Source organism: Balaenoptera acutorostrata, chromosome 19 (genome assembly GCF_949987535.1).
Source record: "Balaenoptera acutorostrata chromosome 19, mBalAcu1.1, whole genome shotgun sequence".
In the NCBI taxonomy this organism is placed as follows: Eukaryota; Metazoa; Chordata; class Mammalia; order Artiodactyla; family Balaenopteridae; genus Balaenoptera; species Balaenoptera acutorostrata.
Genome location: NC_080082.1, coordinates 27,412,645 through 27,429,248, shown reverse-complemented (window position 1 = coordinate 27,429,248; position 16,604 = coordinate 27,412,645). Strand labels below are relative to the sequence as shown.

The window sequence follows — 16,604 nt, the reverse complement described above, 5'->3', positions numbered from 1 at the left end:
CGACCCTGAGCAGCCAAACCAAAGGCGTGAACACAGGAGGACCCCAGAGTGGCCACTGCAGAAGGCCTTTGGGGGAGGGGGTGGGAGTCTAGCCTGAGGGAGGCCTTGGGGATCACGGAGAGGCAGGAGCGAGAGCGTGGAGGTGGAACCAGGGGCAGGTGTCGGGGTGGGAGGCTGGGCTGGCCAGCAAGGGGTCTTTGCCGTGGATTCTAGGTGAGCTGTTGAGGCCAGTCCCCTTCAGGAGCTGCGGCCCTTTTGAAGGCTTCTGAGTCGAGGGGGAACATGATGAGGGCGGGACTCAGTGGGGATGGCAGAGCTGTCCTGGAGGGGCTGCAGTGAGATGGGGAAAATGGGCCTCACTGGACCCTGAAGGCCTGAGTGCAGCAGGGCCTGAGCCTGGGCCTGGGCAGTGGCAGCTCGTCCCACTGGCTGGTTTGCAGAGGAGACCAGAACTTTCACGTGCAGACCAGTTCACGTTGCCCCTGTGCTGAACAGCCTTGGGAAGGAGTGCTCCCTCTGGTCTGTCCTCTCTGGGGGTGGCTGGGGGTGGTGAGAAGGGGACGTACCACCCTATGGCGGTGAAAGTCCCGCCAGAGGCCCAGCAGCCCCCAGGCTGCCCCACGGCATCATTTCCCAGAAGAGCCGGGAGTGGGGGCTGCCCGGAGTGTCCAGCGCTGTCTCTCCTCTCCAGGAGCACGACATCGAGACGCCTTACGGCCTTCTGCACGTGGTGATCCGGGGCTCCCCCAAGGGGAACCGCCCGGCCATCGTCACCTACCATGATGTGGGTCTCAACCGTAAGTGCGCCTCAGCCTCGTTTGGCCCTCCAATCCACTGCCTCGAATCTCCCGGAACAGTGAGGCCCCCCTCCCTCCCCACAGAGTCCCGTAGCTCCCCACTCACGCTCAGCTCTGTGCCCCTAGCCATTTGGGTCTTGGTTTCCCCGCAGAACCATGAGGCTGATCACCTCTGCCTCGACCTCCCTTTCAGCATCCACGGGCCTCCCTCCCCGCCTCTCCCGGCTCAGCCACAGCTGAGAGCTTTGTCTTTGCAGACAAGCTGTGCTTCAATACCTTCTTCAACTTTGAGGACATGCAGGAGATCACCAAGCACTTCGTGGTGTGTCACGTGGATGCCCCCGGTCAGCAGGTGGGGGCCTCGCAGTTTCCTCAGGGGTAGGTACCCGGAGCGACCCACCCCCCAGCTTTCTCCAGCCCTGTACCCCCGGCTGCACTGGGCCTGACATCCTGCTCTGCCTGCAGGTACCAGTTCCCCTCCATGGAGCAGCTAGCCGCCATGCTTCCCAGTGTGGTGCAGCACTTCGGGTGAGTCCTCGCCCAGCCCTGCCCCGCCCCCGTGCTGGGGGCCAGGGCGCGCCCCCCCTTTCCGCAGAGCCAGCAGGCTCTCGCTGAGCGCTGAGGGCTATGGGTGGGTCTGCTGTGGATGGCAGTCATGGGAAACCCCTAGAGTGACCAGCCATGCTCTCTATCAGGTTCAAGTACGTGATTGGCATTGGAGTGGGAGCCGGAGCCTACGTGCTGGCCAAGTTTGCAGTGAGTCTCTCCACCTGCCCCTGTAACTAATCCCAGGACTGGTCTCTCCCAGGGGCAACCCCACAGGAACTTTCCTTCCTCTCTTCCTTTCCTCCTCCCCCTACTTCCTCTTCACTTAGGAAAGTCCTTTTTTCTTTTTTTCCTCCAAGGAAATTAACTTAAAAAAACAAAAAGGTTACTTTTTCTATACAATTTCTTAAAACGCTATGCGCCATAAGTTGCTTCAACCATTATCCAAAACCAAACTTTCTCTTAGCAACAAACTATACAACTAATTACTCCAGCCACTAAATAAGGATTATCCTAATCACTCATTCACTAATTAGGGTAATACTTAAACATGAATCTTTTTTTTTTTTTAATTTTTTTTTGGCTCTCATCCCTCTTTTTTTTTTTTTTAATTTTATTTCTTTATTTATTTATGGCTGTGTTGAGTCTTCGTTTCTGTGCGAGGGCTTTCTCTAGTTGCGGCAAATGGGGGCTACTCTTCATCGCGGTGCGCGGGCCTCTCACTATCGTGGCCTCTCTTGTTGCGGAGCACAGGCTCCAGACACGCAGGCTCAGTAGTTGTGGCTCATGGGCCTAGTTGCTCCGCGGCATGTGGGATCTTCCCAGACCAGGGCTCGAACCCGGGTCCCCTGCATTGGCAGGCAGATTCTCAACCACTGCGCCACCAGGGAAGCCCCCAACATGAATCATTTTTTAATCTAAAATTATACTTATGTTAAGTTTGCGAGGTTTAAAGTCAGGTTTCAGAAACATCATGTCAGGTAGGAGCTCACAAGCTTTCCATCTCTAAAAGCAAAAACTTAATTTTTAGGATTCAAAGTATTTCTTTCTTCAAAAAAACCCAAAAAAACTAAGAATTTTCAACTCCAATTTCCACTGCGGTACTTAACCACTTTGTTAACTGTCAACTATTCCCGGCCACCCCAGACAACCTTGACATGACCTCAGTATTGTATATATATATCACCATTTTCCCCTAAACACAGGCAGACAGCCGAACAGAAAACTCGAATCTCTTTTACAATGTCTAACACAAAAGAGGCTTTGGAAAGGTCAGTTTCTTAATATCACTAGGGTTTTTTCTATGAAAGCAAAGAATCAAAACATTTCATTGAAGATGTTTAATCCTTAGTGTTGCAATAGTAGCCTCTTCAAAGATATATTAAAGGGGCTGAAAAACAGTGATATAGGCATAGATTCCAAATAAAAGGGTTTTGAAAGGTTCCACGTGGGGAGGAGGATGAGCTGGGGCAGCTGGAAGGGGCCCCCAGGCAAGTTCCCAGCTGAAGGCACTTGGTTATCAGTGGTACCTTGAAGCCCTTACAGAGCGCGGCCTTCCCTTCAGATCCTAGCAACCGCCCGTGAGACGGGCAGGGCCAGAATTGTACAGTCCGTTTTCCAGGTGGGAAGACTGGGGCTCCCTGCACCCTGCCCCGCCCTACAAGCCCTGTCTCCCTGTCCCGGCAGCTCATCTTCCCCGACCTGGTGGAGGGGCTGGTGCTGATAAACATCGACCCCAATGGCAAAGGCTGGATCGACTGGGCGGCCACCAAGGTGAGCGCGGTCCGCCTGGAAGGGGGTGGGGTGGGGTGGGGCGGGGCGTCCCTCACACTGGCTCCGCCCCGGCCCGCAGCTCTCCAGCCTGACCAGCACTTTACCTGACACGGTGCTCTCCCACCTCTTCAGGCAGGTAAGGGGGCGGGGCCGTCCTCATGCAGGAGCAGGAGCGGCCGGGCTGGGACTCTCCGGAGGGCCTGGTTCTGCCCCCTCGCGGGGGGTACCCGGGGTTTCTGCCCCCCCTCCCGGCCGGGCAGGAGGAAGAGGGTGGCGGGGTGATGTGGCGTCAGACATGCCTCACCCCTACCCCGGCATCAGCCGCGAGACTGCAGCACCCGAGACAGACTGGGGAGACGGATGGGGCGGGGTCCCCTCCCCTCCCAAGGCCGTGGGCTCCCCCCACACTCTTCCCCCTCCCCCCTCCCTCCCCACCACTGGGGTGGGGCAGGGGCCGCTCCGGCCAGAGGTGCCCCCTCTGAGCCAGTCCCCGGCTGTGGCGCCACACCGCCCTGCCGCGCGTGCGCTCATCCCCCGTCCCCGGGCCCAGGAGGAGCTGGTGAGCAACACAGAGTTGGTGCAGAGCTACCGGCAGCAGATCGGGAATGTGGTGAACCAGGCCAACCTGCAGCTCTTCTGGAACATGTACAACAGGTGTGGGCGGCTCGGGTCCCAGCTGGCGGCACCAGGACGGGAGCGCTCAAGCAGTTGGGGGCCCCCCTCCCCGGTACAGCTGCTCACGGCTGGCAACACACTCCCCCGGTTCGTAGATGAGTGGACCGTTGAGCCTCCGAGAGGGGTGACCTCTTGCCCAGGGTCACACCCCGCGAGGGGCAGAGGGGGAGCAGGGCTCTTCCACTCCTCCCCCTCCCTTGGGCGTTGCCAGCGGGAGCAGCGGGGGATGTGGGCGCCACCCGCTGCCCCCACTGCCCTGAGCCTCAGTGCTGACATCCGTAAGTTGAGAGGAGGTTGGATTAAGTGCTCCTTGGAGCCCCTTAGGGGTTGCCCTGCAGGGGAGAAGCCAGGGCCCCCCGCTGGCCTGCCCCTCTCCTCTTTCTCCTACAAATATTTATTGAACGCCTGCTGTGTGCATGGTGCTGGAGAAACGCTGGAGAAGGAGGGAAGCCCTGGCCTGCCTGCCTCTAAGGCACGGGACTCCCAGCACAGGTGGTGGTGCACGGCCCGTGATGAGAGCCAAATGTGAGGGCCCACCTGGCATGACTTGGGGGGGGGGTCCCAGAAGAAGTCACATGAGGGGAGCCCTCAGGCCCCTACTTATGCAGAACAGGTCTCTGTCTCCCCATTTTACCAACGGCATCTGTGAGGCTTTGTCTCACCGTTGAGACACTAGAGCGTAAGCCCCAAATCTGGGGCCAGCCCAGCACCTCCAGGGATGTTGGGCCATAGTTGCCATGTGGAGGGATGGGGTTGAAATACGGCAGTGTCAGGCTTGGGGACATTCCCCAATGCCCCGCCCTGGGATCCAGTCCTGGGATGCCCACCTCCGCCTCTCCCTGCAGCCGCAGAGATCTGGACATTAACCGGCCTGGAACAGTGCCCAACGCCAAGACGCTGCGGTGAGTGCCCTGCCCCCTCCAGCCTGCCCGGCCTTTGTAACCCCCTCTCCAGTGCCCAGGCCAGACAGCCCTTCTCCTCTGTGTCTGCAGCTGCCCTGTGATGCTGGTGGTCGGGGATAACGCACCTGCCGAGGAGGGGGTGGTGAGTGAGGGATTGTGCCCTGGTGCCAGTGGGTGGCAGGGGCAAAGGGGTCACTGGCTCCTGGCCAACAGGGCCAATTCCTGACCCACCCCCAGGAAGCCTCGGGGGGACGCCGGATGGTGGGCTTCTCATCCCACTTCCCCACCATCTTGCCAGGCACCAGTGCCTGAGGCAGCCCGCATCCTTCAGGTGAGGGAGGCCTGGAGACAGAAGGGGCCTGGAGCCAGGACCAGGCCACCTGATTGCCCCACCCTACCCCTCCCTGCAGCACGGCAGCCCCTCCGCACTCTCGACCCATTTTAGGCCCAAAGACTAAGATCTCTCTTTTCTTTAAAATTGGATTCATTTGTTATGAAATAAGCAATTCATGAGCACAGCAGTGGTCCCCCTTTGACCATCACATGCATCCATTATGTTTGGGGATCATGTGTCACCTCTCCTGTTGGAACTCTGAGGGCAGGCAGCCTGGGGTGTTTCATGTCCCCCCAGAGGGTCAGGGGTCCAGGAGTGCCCAGGGAAGCCCCCAGTGTGCACCCAAACTACGACACCCTCCGTGTGCCTGAGGGCTCCGGGGAGCAGGGCTGTGGGCTGCACCTGCCGTCTTGACCCAGGCAGGGTCAGGGCTTCGGAGTCTCCTGCTGACGCTCGGCCCTCCCTCACCTCTGACGCCCGACTCCTGGGGTCCCTGGTGCTTTCCCAGCCTCCCCCGCCAAGGTGACCCTGGCTTGCTGTGAGGCCGCTGCCCAGCCCCTGCCCCCAGCCCAGCAGCAGTTGTGAGTGCAGTAGAGGGTCTCAGGCCCCCAGGGGGCTGCTTCCTGATCCCCAGGGCCTTGGCCTTGCCAAGGTGCCTATGTCTGCCCCCTGCATTCTTTCCCTCACCTGTAGAGCCTCGCAGCTCTGGGGATAGACCCTCCCTTAGCATCCGGGGCAGGGGGGACGCCTGATAGCCCTCGGCGCCTCACTCTGCTGAAGCCTGTTCCTTGTCCCCAGGTCGAGTGTAACTCCAAACTGGATCCAACCACCACGACCTTCCTGAAGGTGAGGCCCTCCTCCCCACCCTGGGCCCAGCCACAGGGAGGGGCCTGCCTGGGGTCCCAGCCAAGGGGGGAGCAGGACGGTGTGTCTGGTCAGGGGAGCCTGTCCAGGTGTGCAAGGGACAGGCAAGGTGTGGTGTGAGGTGGCCCCTGCTCAGCTCACCCCCCTCTCTCCCCTGCAGATGGCAGATTCCGGGGGGCTCCCCCAGGTCACACAGGTGAGACTCTTGGCCCTCCCTCCATCCCTTACCTGGCCAGGGGTTGGGGAAGCCTCCCCTCTCCCTGAATCCCAGGCAGCCAAACAAAGCATGTACCTGTCCCTCGTCCTGCAGCCCGGGAAGCTGACTGAAGCCTTCAAATACTTCCTGCAAGGCATGGGCTACAGTAAGTATACCTCCACCCCGCCCTGCCCTAGAGACTGGGGGGCAGGCAGCAAGTTGGGGCTGACGCTGTGCCTGGGGGCCTCTAGGGCATCTCCACCTAGGTTGTAATTTGATTGTCCCAGGCCAGGCCCTGCCCTTGGGGAGGCTTTGGGGCACTGTTCTCCTGACAGGGCTGGGCCTTTTGGGGTGGGGGACTCTTCTCCCAGCCCTGGGGAGCAGGGCCCGGGAAGCCTGCCTAGAGGTGGGTCACCCACCCCACCCAGCGCCTGTTGGGCCTACAGCACCTGAGAAGGGCTGAGAAGATGCCAGATGGTACCAGGGGCATCAGAGGAGTGGACTTGGAGTCTGGGGACTGGGGAAGGCATGTGAGGCCATCTGGGTGTTAGGAGAGCTGAGGCAGCCAAACTGGGGGTGACATATCTGAAGACCCCGAGGAAAGAGGGGTGGAACTGGCTCCCTGCCTGCCCCCGACTTCCCCTCGTGCGGGAGTGAGACACTGCTCGTGAGTGCCACCAGCGCACATGCCCCCTTGGTGACACACGTGTATCTCCTCAGTTCCTTCCATCTCCCCCTTGTGCCTGGCTCTCCTCCTGGAAGCAAACTTCCTCTGCCCGAATTTTTCTTTGCCCCAGACCTCAGCCTCTGGAGCTTGTGCCTTCTGGGGAGGACAGGCCTGTGGGGGAAGGCTGGGGGGCCAGCCAGGAACAGAACTCCACCCCCCGCCCCCAGGGGACCGGGGCCCCCTGCCAGCCTGTCTGGAGAAGTAGGGCAGCAAGAGGCCAAGACCCACAGTGAGACCCAGCAAGGGCTCTGAGGCTGGGCGCTGAGCCCAGGAAGTGCCTGGCGGACACTGCTGGGATGGGTGGGTGAGCAGTACTTGTCACGGGGCTGGGACCCGTTCTCAGGGCCCTGGGACAAATACCACCAGGCAGCCCAAGAGCTGGGAAGGATTTGGGAGGTCATATGGGTCTCCCGCATTCTGTCCACGGGGAGAGTGAGCCCCAGCAGAATGGTGAGGGTGCTGGGACTAGGTTATAGGCCCTAAAGGCTTTGTGGGGGTGAGCCCCCAGTGCCGCAGCCCAGGCTGGAGAGTCGGGGGGTGAGACGAGTACCCCACCCTGCTCTCCCGACTCCTAGGGCCAGACTGACATCAGTCAGTGCTGTGGTTCCTTCTGTGGCCGCTGCTTCGGTGGGTGGGCAGGAGTGGCCTTCCTGAGCCTCTGGCCCTGCCCCCAGCCTGCTCTGTGCCTTCCTCTCCTCTCCCCTCACCTCGCCGGGCCTCCTCTTCACCCGTGTTCTGTCTCCCCAACCCTGCCCCTCTGGCTCTGTCTTCTCTCTTAGTTGCATACTTGAAGGACCGAAGGCTGAGTGGAGGAGCAGGTAGCCCCGCACCCCCTTCCCTAATGCATGGACCGCCGCCGTCCTGCCCCCCCACTCCCCCCCGCCCCGCCAGGAGCCCCTGCTCCTTCCTCTGTGCAGTGCTGCAGCCAGGCCGCATCTTGCCATGGGAACTTCTTGTGCCCTGCTCTTCCGTGGGCTCTGTCCCATTTAGGGCTCCAGATTGGCTGGGTTTTAGATCAGCCTTGCTTCTAGGTTGCCATGGGCCCCGTGGCTTCCAGAACTCTGGCAGTTGGAACCAGAACTTTTCAGAGGTGTCGGCCCTGGGGTCAGGGGCAAGCCATGCCTGAGCTGGACAGGTGGCTAGTTGAGGTCAGGAAGGTAGAATTTGCTCCCTGCAAGTCTCGCTTGTGAAACTCTGAATAAGGGCAGAAACAGGATTTAGGGCAGTCTGGGGCCATCACACCTTGCCCTTCTTTACAGAACTGGTCTCATTCCCCCTGCCCCATCATCCTCTTGAGGGAGGCCGAGCTGGAAATAATGTCCCATCCTTGCCCCAGCTCAAGGACACCCGGTCAGCTGCCACCCCGTTTTGGCCACAGCTCTGGCCAGCTCTTGTGAGGAGGGTCCTGCCGGCCTCTGTGGCCCCCGCGCCCCTTTGGCTCACTTCCTGTTGTTGGCGTTGCATGCCTGGGGCTTGACAGAGCAAATGTAGAGCCCTGGCTTGGGGTGAGCCTTCGTCGGAAGAACGGGTCTCGCTGGCCGCTTTGCTTGCGTAAATCCTTCTCCTGCCTGCCTGCGCCCGGCCCCGCCTGCTGGTCCTCACCCCCGGTGCCCTCTCTGTCTGCAGTGCCCTCGGCCAGCATGACCCGTCTCGCCCGCTCTCGAACCTCGTCCCTCACCAGCGCCAGCTCGGTGGACGGCAGCCGCCCGCAGGCCTGCACCCACTCAGAGAGCAGTGAGGGGCTGGGCCAGGTCAACCACACCATGGAGGTGTCCTGTTGAAGCCCTTGGTCCCACGAAGATGCTCACCTGCCCCCCAACCTGCATCGACGTCCCACTGCCATCCTTGCGCAGCTCATTTCCCCTTTAGTTTATTTTTGCGAGGGCGAAGGGGAGGAAATGGGGTTACTTTTCTTTTGTTTAAAAAGATGAGGGGATCCGTCCTAGATGCTGCAGTGGAACAGTCTCCAGATGGTTTGAGGGGCTCACTCCTCCCCTACCCCACCCCCTCCCTCACCTCGTTAACTTGGCTGACTTAGACCCTCTCTTCCAGTTCCCCAAGGCCCAGGCACAGTCAGGGCAGGGTTCCAGGGAAGAAGGAGATTAGCTAAGGAAAGACTTTGAGTCCATCTCTGGCCAGGATCCAGGATAATATCCTGGATTAAAGAAAGCATGGGTTGACCCCCTCAGGCAGGCAGGTTTGAAGGTGCGATGGGGTTTTGCGGTGGTAGGTGCTGGGACAGCAGGAACACAGGGTCCAGCTCAGGCACTGGCATGAGAACCAGGAGACAGCAGCAGGGAGCACTCAGAGGCAGGAGCCCTGGAGCTCTGCAGGCCCCTTTCCCACCCCTGAGCCCCACCATCAAGCACATCTGTTTCTGACTTTAGCACCCGTGACAATCATCTGAACAGTAGCCACAAGGGGGCGCTTCTACCAGACAGCAGTTTTTCTGGTGCTCTCTGGGTGGGCCTGGTGCTGTAGGGCCAGGCAGGTAGGGGCTGAAAGGGGTTTCTCTGCCCAAGGAAGACAGAACACAGAGGACCTTGAGGGCAGGAACCCCACAGACTGTCCCTTCCAGCCCACAGTCTGCCACCTCCTGGCCCTGTCCCGTTTCTGAGCCAAGGCCCTGAGGCAGAAAGTCACCTGGTCCTCTGCCTCTAGGGAGCTGACTAGGGCTGAGGTTAAAGGCTGGGATAGCCTTTGAGTGTTGGGTACGCTTCTGAGAACTTCGTGGTGACTGCCTTTGGAAGCCAGCAGGCAGTGTTGGCTCAGAGTTCCTATAGAGTTCCCCCGGAGACCCCCTTTTCACCCCTAGGTTCCATGGAGGACAACTTAATCAGCAGCAGCATGGCCAAGGCCACTAGAAACATTTCTAGGGAGACTTCTAGTCAAGCTATGCCAATGTTTCACGTAGGCATCACTGAGAGAGTTCATTTGGAGAAAACTGGTCCAAATTAGCAGGACGTGGCAGTCCCAAATCACCATCCTAGCCAGTTGGAGTCGGCTCAGGCTGGGGCTTGCTGGGTCCTGGGGTGGGAGGTGACGTTTCCTGAAGTGAACAAGGGCCAGGCAGAGGAGGAAGGCTCCCCCACACACCCCAGCCCCTTCCAGCCAGCTGAGGCCCAGGGCTGTGCCATATACTTCCTGCTCACCCACCGTACTGGGTAGGATCTCCTGGCCCAGGAACCAGAAGCCATTTGTCTCTGAGCCTAAATCAGTTGCCACAAGCCCCCGAATGAGTAAAAAAGAGAAGAGGAGAGAGCAATGAAAAATGCAGGGCTGTGGAGGGTAGGTGGGTGGGTGTGGGGCTGAGGGGACACCTGCATCCACATTTCCTCGGCACACATCACCCCTTTCTGTCATCTTAAGCCGGTATATAGAGCCCAGTGGAGTGTTAGTCTGTTAGTTCTATTCACTCACGTGCTTCCTTTGAACATAGAATGTGACTGTTTGAAAAGCTGGTAGAACTAATCCCCCTTACTGTAGATAGCGCTGTGAATCTTGGATTTTTTTTCTGTGTTCTTTCAGATGAGATCTATAAATATCTATACATTATATATATATATATGTATATTGGGTACTCCGGCGTGTGGCTTTCCATCGGAGGTTGTGTCTTCTTTGGTCAAAGTGAACTATGAATGGAATTTGTTATTTTCTTCTCTGTACAAAGTGAAGAGCCTACTTTTGTGTATTCTGGTGCCTGATGTCATGAGACTTTGAGATGACAAAATGTAAAACAAAAACCCTTGTCAACGTAGAAAGAGTTAACTGTGCTGAAAAACTAATAAAGAAACTAAGAAGAATTTGAGTATGGTGATGCCATGCCCATCATGAGAAGCTTTGGTAGAGACAGAATGTTTAAGCTCGTGAGGCTGGTGCTTCTTGGGTTTGTTTAGGTGGGGTTGACCGTTCAGAGTGAAGACAGGCATTTCCATCTATCTCTGTATTTCCATATCTTGTCACATTATCTTACCAGTCCTTACATTAATTCCATAGGGTAGATACTAATTATCTTAGTTTCACAGTTGAGGAAACTGAATTTGCCCTAATAAGAGGCCAAGCTGGGAGGTGGCCTTAACAGTATTTGACTTCAAAACCCAGACCTGTAACCTCTATATTCGCTGCCTCATTTTCTTAAATTTAACGGCATGCTATTTCCCCATGTTTAACCACCATTTCTGATTCATTTACTCAGCCATTTATCCAATAAATAGATATTGAGTTCCTGCTGTGTGTCAGCAACTAAAGAAGCAAGTAAATAAAAATAAGCCCCTCCATGTGCTACGCAGAAGATGAAAAACTGAGCGGGTCTATTCTATCAATAGTTCTGGGAGCCCTGACCACACCACTCCGAAACACGTGCACAAACTGCTCTAATTGCGCTCCCAGCCGGCCTCCCGCGAGGCCTTCCCTTCTTATCCAGAAACGGGATTTTGCACTTCAACCGGACTTCTACCCCGAGGGGTTTCAGCTGTCACAGACCAAGACTGGGAAGGGTTGTGCCTGGCTCAGACCAGGCTCAAGGCGGCAAGGGAACACATCTTCCTGCACCCGGCGGCACGTTTTCTAAACCCAAGTGGGGAGACCCGGCCTCAAGGATGTTCTCAGTAGGGGTCGTAGGACCAGGTGCAAACCCCTACTCGTCTTCTGCGTGGAAGTCGAAACGAACGTCACGTGGTCCCGGGGCGGGAACATAGGCCCCGCCTCTGAGAGTCCTGCTCACGGACGCCGGAAGCGCCTGCGCGGGGCTGCGGTGTCGCGGGGCTGCGCGCCCTTGGACCATGGCGACCCAGGCGAAGCGCCGGCGGGTGAGTTGTGGCGACAGACGCAGGCGCACCCCTCTCCTCCGCGCCTTGCCGCTCCCCCGTCCGCGGCGCCGTCCCGCACGCGGCTGCGCGCCCTGCCGCGGGTCATTTGCCGCGCTCCACATCCCCTCCCCCAACCCCGGCCTTTCCTCCGCGCGCGCGCCGCCGTCTTCTCCGCCCCCAGCGAGCTCTTCCGGGCGGGGCAACGCCACTGCGCTTGCTTATCTCAGGTGGCAGGGCTTGCGGACAGTGAGGACCCGGCCCCGGTGGCCGGCTTCCTGAGCTGGTGCCGGCGGGTGGGACTGGAGCTGAGTCCCAAGGTGAGTGGGGGGGCGGGGTGGAGGCCGGCGCGGCGGGGAAGCGGACGCGGTCTAGCTGTGACCGGCCGCTCTCCCTGCTCAGGTGGCGGTGAGCCGGCAGGGCACGGTGGCCGGCTACGGCATGGTGGCCCGGGAGAGCGTGCAGCCCGGGGAGCTGCTGTTCGCGGTGCCGCGGGCCGCACTCCTGTCGCAGCACACTTGCTCAATCAGCGGCCTGCTGGAGCGAGGTGGGCACGCCGGCGGGGGTGGGACGCCGAGGCCGGCCTGCGGGACCGGCCGGGGCCCTAACCTCTTTGTCTCCCTCAGAGCGAGGCGCGCTGCAGAGCCAGTCGGGATGGGTGCCGCTGCTGCTGGCGCTGCTCCACGAGCTGCAGGCCCCGGCCTCGCCCTGGAGCCCCTACTTTGCGCTGTGGCCCGAGCTGGGCCGCTTGGAGCACCCCATGTTCTGGTGAGAGCCGTAGGAGGGGCAGCACCGTAGGTAGCCTGGCTCGAACCGCCCTGCCCTTGGGACACGGGTCCCAAGCGCTAGTCCCGGTAGGTGGTGTGAAGAACCTGGGTGGGGGTGTCACTGCAGGCCAGAGGAGGAGCGCCGGCGATTGCTGCAGGGCACCGGCGTACCCGAGGCTGTGGAGAAGGATTTGGCCAGCATCCGCAGCGAGTATTATTCCATCGTGCTGCCCTTCATGGAAGCCCACCCCGATCTTTTCAGCCCCAGGGTGCGCTCTCTGGAACTCTACCGCCAGCTCGTGGCTCTTGTGATGGCCTACAGGTCAGTGAGCGGAGCCTTAAAAAGGACCCTTTTTTTAGAACTTTGTTGAGGGACCAGAAGGGAAAGAACAGTGAACCCCCACTCACTTCTCACCCTGCACTGGGCTTTAGCAAAGTTCTCTCTGTGGCAGCTTTCAGGAACCACTGGAGGAAGAGGAGGATGAAAAGGAGCCAAACTCCCCTTTGATGGTGCCTGCTGCAGACGTACTAAACCACTTAGCCAATCACAATGCCAATCTAGAATACTCTCCAGTGAGTGGATCTCTCCCAGTTCTTGTTCTCATGTGCATTGATGACTGGGCATTTGATTCAAACCGGTGTGTCACTTACGCTGGCCTGGCAGTTGAGCTAAACAGGCTCCATTCTCCTCATACTAAAAATGTGTAGGTGGAATTACCTCCTCCTCTGTGTACTTTGCGTATTCCACTGAAATTGTCTGAACATAAAACATCTCAAAACCTTCCAAGAAAGCTGGGGTTAATCCTCTGATAAACCTTGCACCCTCACTGATTTGGTTCTATAGGTTGGTTGGTCTGTGCGGTGCAAGTGAGCCAAGATTGTTTCCGGGTCCTGTGGACAGCAATCTGGAACAGCCATAGTGTCAATACTTTTCAGAAGAGGGGATGTTCTTAAGACCGGTTTAAGATGATACCAAGGCTGTGTTTATATCAATTCTATTTGCTAAGTGGAAAGTTGCAAAAAAAGATAAGTTTATGGAATTAAAAATTAGGAAATGGCTGTTTAAAATAAAATTTATTTTTGGCTGTGTTGGGTCTGTTGCTGCATGCAGGCTTTCTCTAGTTGCAGCATGCGGGGGGCTACTGTTCGTTGTGGTGTGTGGGCGTCTCATTGCGGAGGACGGGCTCTAGGCACACGGGCTCAGTAGTTGTGGTGCACGGGCTTAGTTGCTCCGTGGTATGTAGGATCTTCCTGGACCAGGGATCGAACCCGTGTCCCCTGCATTGGCAGGCAGATTCTTTTTTTTTTTAATTTTTTTTTAAATTAATTAATTAATTTATTTATTTTTGGTTGTGTTGGGTCTTCGTTTCTGTGTGAGGGCTCTCCCCAGTTGCGGCGAGCGGGGGCCACCCCTCATCGCGGTGCGCGGGCCTCTCACTATCGCGGCCTCTCCCGTTGTGGAGCACAGGCTCCAGACGCGCAGGCTCAGTAGCTGTGGCTCACGGGCCCAGTTGCTCCGTGGCATGTGGGATCTTCCCAGACCAGGGCCCGAACCCGTGTCCCCTGCATTGGCAGGCGGATTCTCAACCACTGCACCACCAGGGAAGCCCTAATTTTTTTTTTTTATAAATTATTTTATTTATTTATTTATGTTTGGCTGTGTTCTGTCTTCGTTGCTGCGCATGGGCTTTCTCTAGTTGCGTTGAGCGGGGGCCGCTCTTCACTGTGGTGCGCGGGCTTCTCATTGCGGTGGCTTCTTGTTGCGGAGCACGGGCTCCAGGCGCGGGGTCTTAAGTAGTTGTGGCGCACGGGCTTAGTCGCTCCGCGGCATGTGGGATCTTCCCGGACCGGGGCTCGAACCCGTGTTCCCCTGCATTGGCAGACGGATTCTTAACCACTGCGCCACCAGGGAAGCCCGGCAGGCACATTCTTAACCACTGTACCACCAGGGAAGTCCCTGGCTATTACTTTTAAAAGGTTGTGTCCATTTGCTGTTCCTACTTTGATCTGGGTGTTTTGGTTTTGATTGTTTTTTGCCACACTGTGCAGAGCCTAGTTCCCCACCCAGGGATTGAACCTGGGCCCCAGAAGTCTTAACCACTGGACTGCAGGAAGTCCCTAATTCTTCATTTTTGTAAAGCTAGCAACTTTTTTTTTTTGGCTGTGTCGGGTCTTAGTTGTGTCACGCGGGCCTCTTTGTTGCTGTGCACAGGCTTCTCTCTAGTTGTGGTGTGTAGGCTTAGCTGTCCCGTGGCATGTGGGATCTTAGTTCCCCCACCAGGGATCGAACCTGCGTCCCCTGCATTGGAAGGTGGATTCTTAACCACTGGACCACCAGAGAAGTCCCCAAAGCTAGCAACTTTTTAAGTGTTTGTGAGATGGATGACTGAGTAGAGATTACCTACTAAACCACTGGGATGACCTTTGTAAGCCTCACCACTTTTATTCTACAGTACAGGATCTTAACAAGAACGAAAGGTAGACTGTTGGTAGGTATAGCGTCAGTCCCATCACTGAACTGTACCCTCCTAGGAGGGAAGTAATCTTCATGAGGCTGGCCTGGGAAGGGCCTGGCCCCAGCTTCTCCCTTCCACCCCAGAATTGTCTTCGGATGGTGGCCACTCAGCCCATTCCTAAAGGCCATGAGATTTTCAACACTTACGGGCAAATGGCTAACTGGCAGTTGATTCACATGTATGGTTTTGCTGAACCGTATCCTGACAACACGGATGACACGGCTGACATTCAGATGGTGACGGTTCGTGAAGCAGCGTTACAGGGTGAGTGATTAAACCTTGGACACTGGTGTATGTCTCCATCCCTGCCCCAGGTGCTCTGCCAATAGTAGTTGCTCCCTTTTTGTAGACTAAGGAGAAATGAGCTCTTGGGTATACTGACTTTCACACCAGTACTTTCTGTCTACAGGAACAAAAGTTGAAGCTGAAAGGCTCCTACTGTATGAACGCTGGGATTTCTTATGCAAACTGGAGATGGTAGGGGAAGAGGGAGCCTTTGTGATTGGGTGGGAGGAGGTGCTGACAGAAGAGGAACTGGCCATGACACTCAAGGTAAATTGCTCAAAATAAGTATTTAGATCTAGGTGCAAGGAAAGGTGGCATGGATGGAGAGGACACTTAAATGCTGTCAGGATAGGTTCGCTTCTCTAAATCAATTTTGGAAATATGCAAGTAAAGGGCCCCATGGTTGCTTCTAGGTACTGTGCATGCCTGCTGAGGAGTTCAGAGAATTTAAAGACCAGGATGGATGGGGAGATGATAAAAGGGAAGAGGACAGCCTGACAATCACAAATATCCCCAAACTCAAAGCATCATGGAGACAGCTTCTTCGGGACAGTGTTTTGTTGACCCTGCAAACCTATGCCACAGACTTAAAAGCTGAGCAAGATTTACTCAGTAATAAGGAGGTCTACGCCACACTCAGCTGGAGGGAACAGCAAGCCTTACAGGTTCGTTATGGTCAGAAGATGATCTTACACCAATTGTTGGAACTGACAAATTAGCAGGTTCCCTTTTTCCTGAAGGAATGTCCAGGAGAAGAACTTTCTGCTAAGCTGGTACGCACTGATGCTTGAAAAGAAGGATAATTTGGACCTTTTGTTTTGCATTTCATACTAAATACCAAAAGGAAAAGTAGCAAAACTGTTGTCTAGGATGAATTCCAAGGTAAGAGTGACATGCTGAAGGAAACAGTAGACGTGGGAACTGCTGCTTATTGTTATGAACACTAATAAATTTTATAGCTGTTTGGTTCTCAGTATGATCCAAAGTTAGCAGAAATGTGATAGTGATACATTTTGTTGTAGTTTGGCATTTAACAACATGGACTTACTTTGAAAGTAGACCTGGTTCAAATCCAGGTCTATTTTGAACAAGTCACTTTCCCTTTTTTAACAACTGTTTCCTGTTGGAGGATTTAATAAGCTGTGTCACTGGGACTCTGAGCAATTGTTTGTTTAAATTCCTTAAGCAGCCTAGATGGCACAATTCACCCTTAAGACACCAATGACATTCAAGTCCCCATGTAAGATTTCTACTATTTAATCCTGAACCTCTTTGTCCTCTCTGGCCATAAAACTTGACAGTCATGAAAGGTAAAGGTATATATTAGATAAAAGTTTTAAATATATACCTACTCCTTTTAAAAATTATATCTAACATTGTAAAGCAATTATACTCCAATAAAGATGTTAAAAAAATA

General features: G+C 56.1%; 2 protein-coding genes across 5 annotated transcripts in view; both read left to right on the top strand.

Moving 5' to 3' along the window:
* The window catches only part of NDRG4 (NDRG family member 4), a 27,928-nt gene extending 12,761 nt beyond the window's left edge, over positions 1-15,167 (top strand). For 2 of the 4 annotated variants that reach the window (XM_028162857.2, XM_057534337.1), the window contains 15 exons: positions 692-797; positions 1,055-1,175; positions 1,263-1,325; positions 1,493-1,553; positions 3,030-3,116; positions 3,196-3,252; positions 3,667-3,770; positions 4,637-4,693; positions 4,784-4,835; positions 5,826-5,873; positions 6,052-6,087; positions 6,202-6,253; positions 7,594-7,632; positions 8,441-11,622; positions 14,986-15,167. In XM_028162857.2, coding sequence (XP_028018658.1) covers positions 692-797; positions 1,055-1,175; positions 1,263-1,325; positions 1,493-1,553; positions 3,030-3,116; positions 3,196-3,252; positions 3,667-3,770; positions 4,637-4,693; positions 4,784-4,835; positions 5,826-5,873; positions 6,052-6,087; positions 6,202-6,253; positions 7,594-7,632; positions 8,441-8,595 — 1,038 coding nt within the window. In that variant the 3' untranslated portion in view covers positions 8,596-11,622; positions 14,986-15,167. The remainder of the gene's footprint in view (positions 1-691; positions 798-1,054; positions 1,176-1,262; positions 1,326-1,492; positions 1,554-3,029; positions 3,117-3,195; positions 3,253-3,666; positions 3,771-4,636; positions 4,694-4,783; positions 4,836-5,825; positions 5,874-6,051; positions 6,088-6,201; positions 6,254-7,593; positions 7,633-8,440; positions 11,623-14,985) is intronic. The other 2 variants (XM_028162858.2, XM_028162856.2) reach the window with 1 other exon arrangement.
* Positions 11,536-16,604, top strand: SETD6 (SET domain containing 6, protein lysine methyltransferase). The gene is made up of 9 exons (XM_007198046.3): positions 11,536-11,622; positions 11,850-11,939; positions 12,022-12,166; positions 12,246-12,387; positions 12,514-12,708; positions 12,839-12,959; positions 14,986-15,166; positions 15,312-15,454; positions 15,601-16,604. Exons 1-9 carry the CDS (start codon positions 11,596-11,598, stop codon positions 15,904-15,906), a joined length of 1,350 nt encoding a protein of 449 aa, XP_007198108.2. The 5' UTR covers positions 11,536-11,595; the 3' UTR covers positions 15,907-16,604.

Coding starts and splice junctions, on each gene's coding strand:
- SETD6 (XM_007198046.3), top strand. CDS start 11,596: ATGGCGACCCAGGCGAAGCGCCGGCGG. Junction 11,623..11,849: donor CCCAGGCGAAGCGCCGGCGG/GTGAGTTGTGGC, acceptor TGCTTATCTCAG/GTGGCAGGGCTTGCGGACAG. Junction 12,388..12,513: donor TTGGAGCACCCCATGTTCTG/GTGAGAGCCGTA, acceptor GTGTCACTGCAG/GCCAGAGGAGGAGCGCCGGC.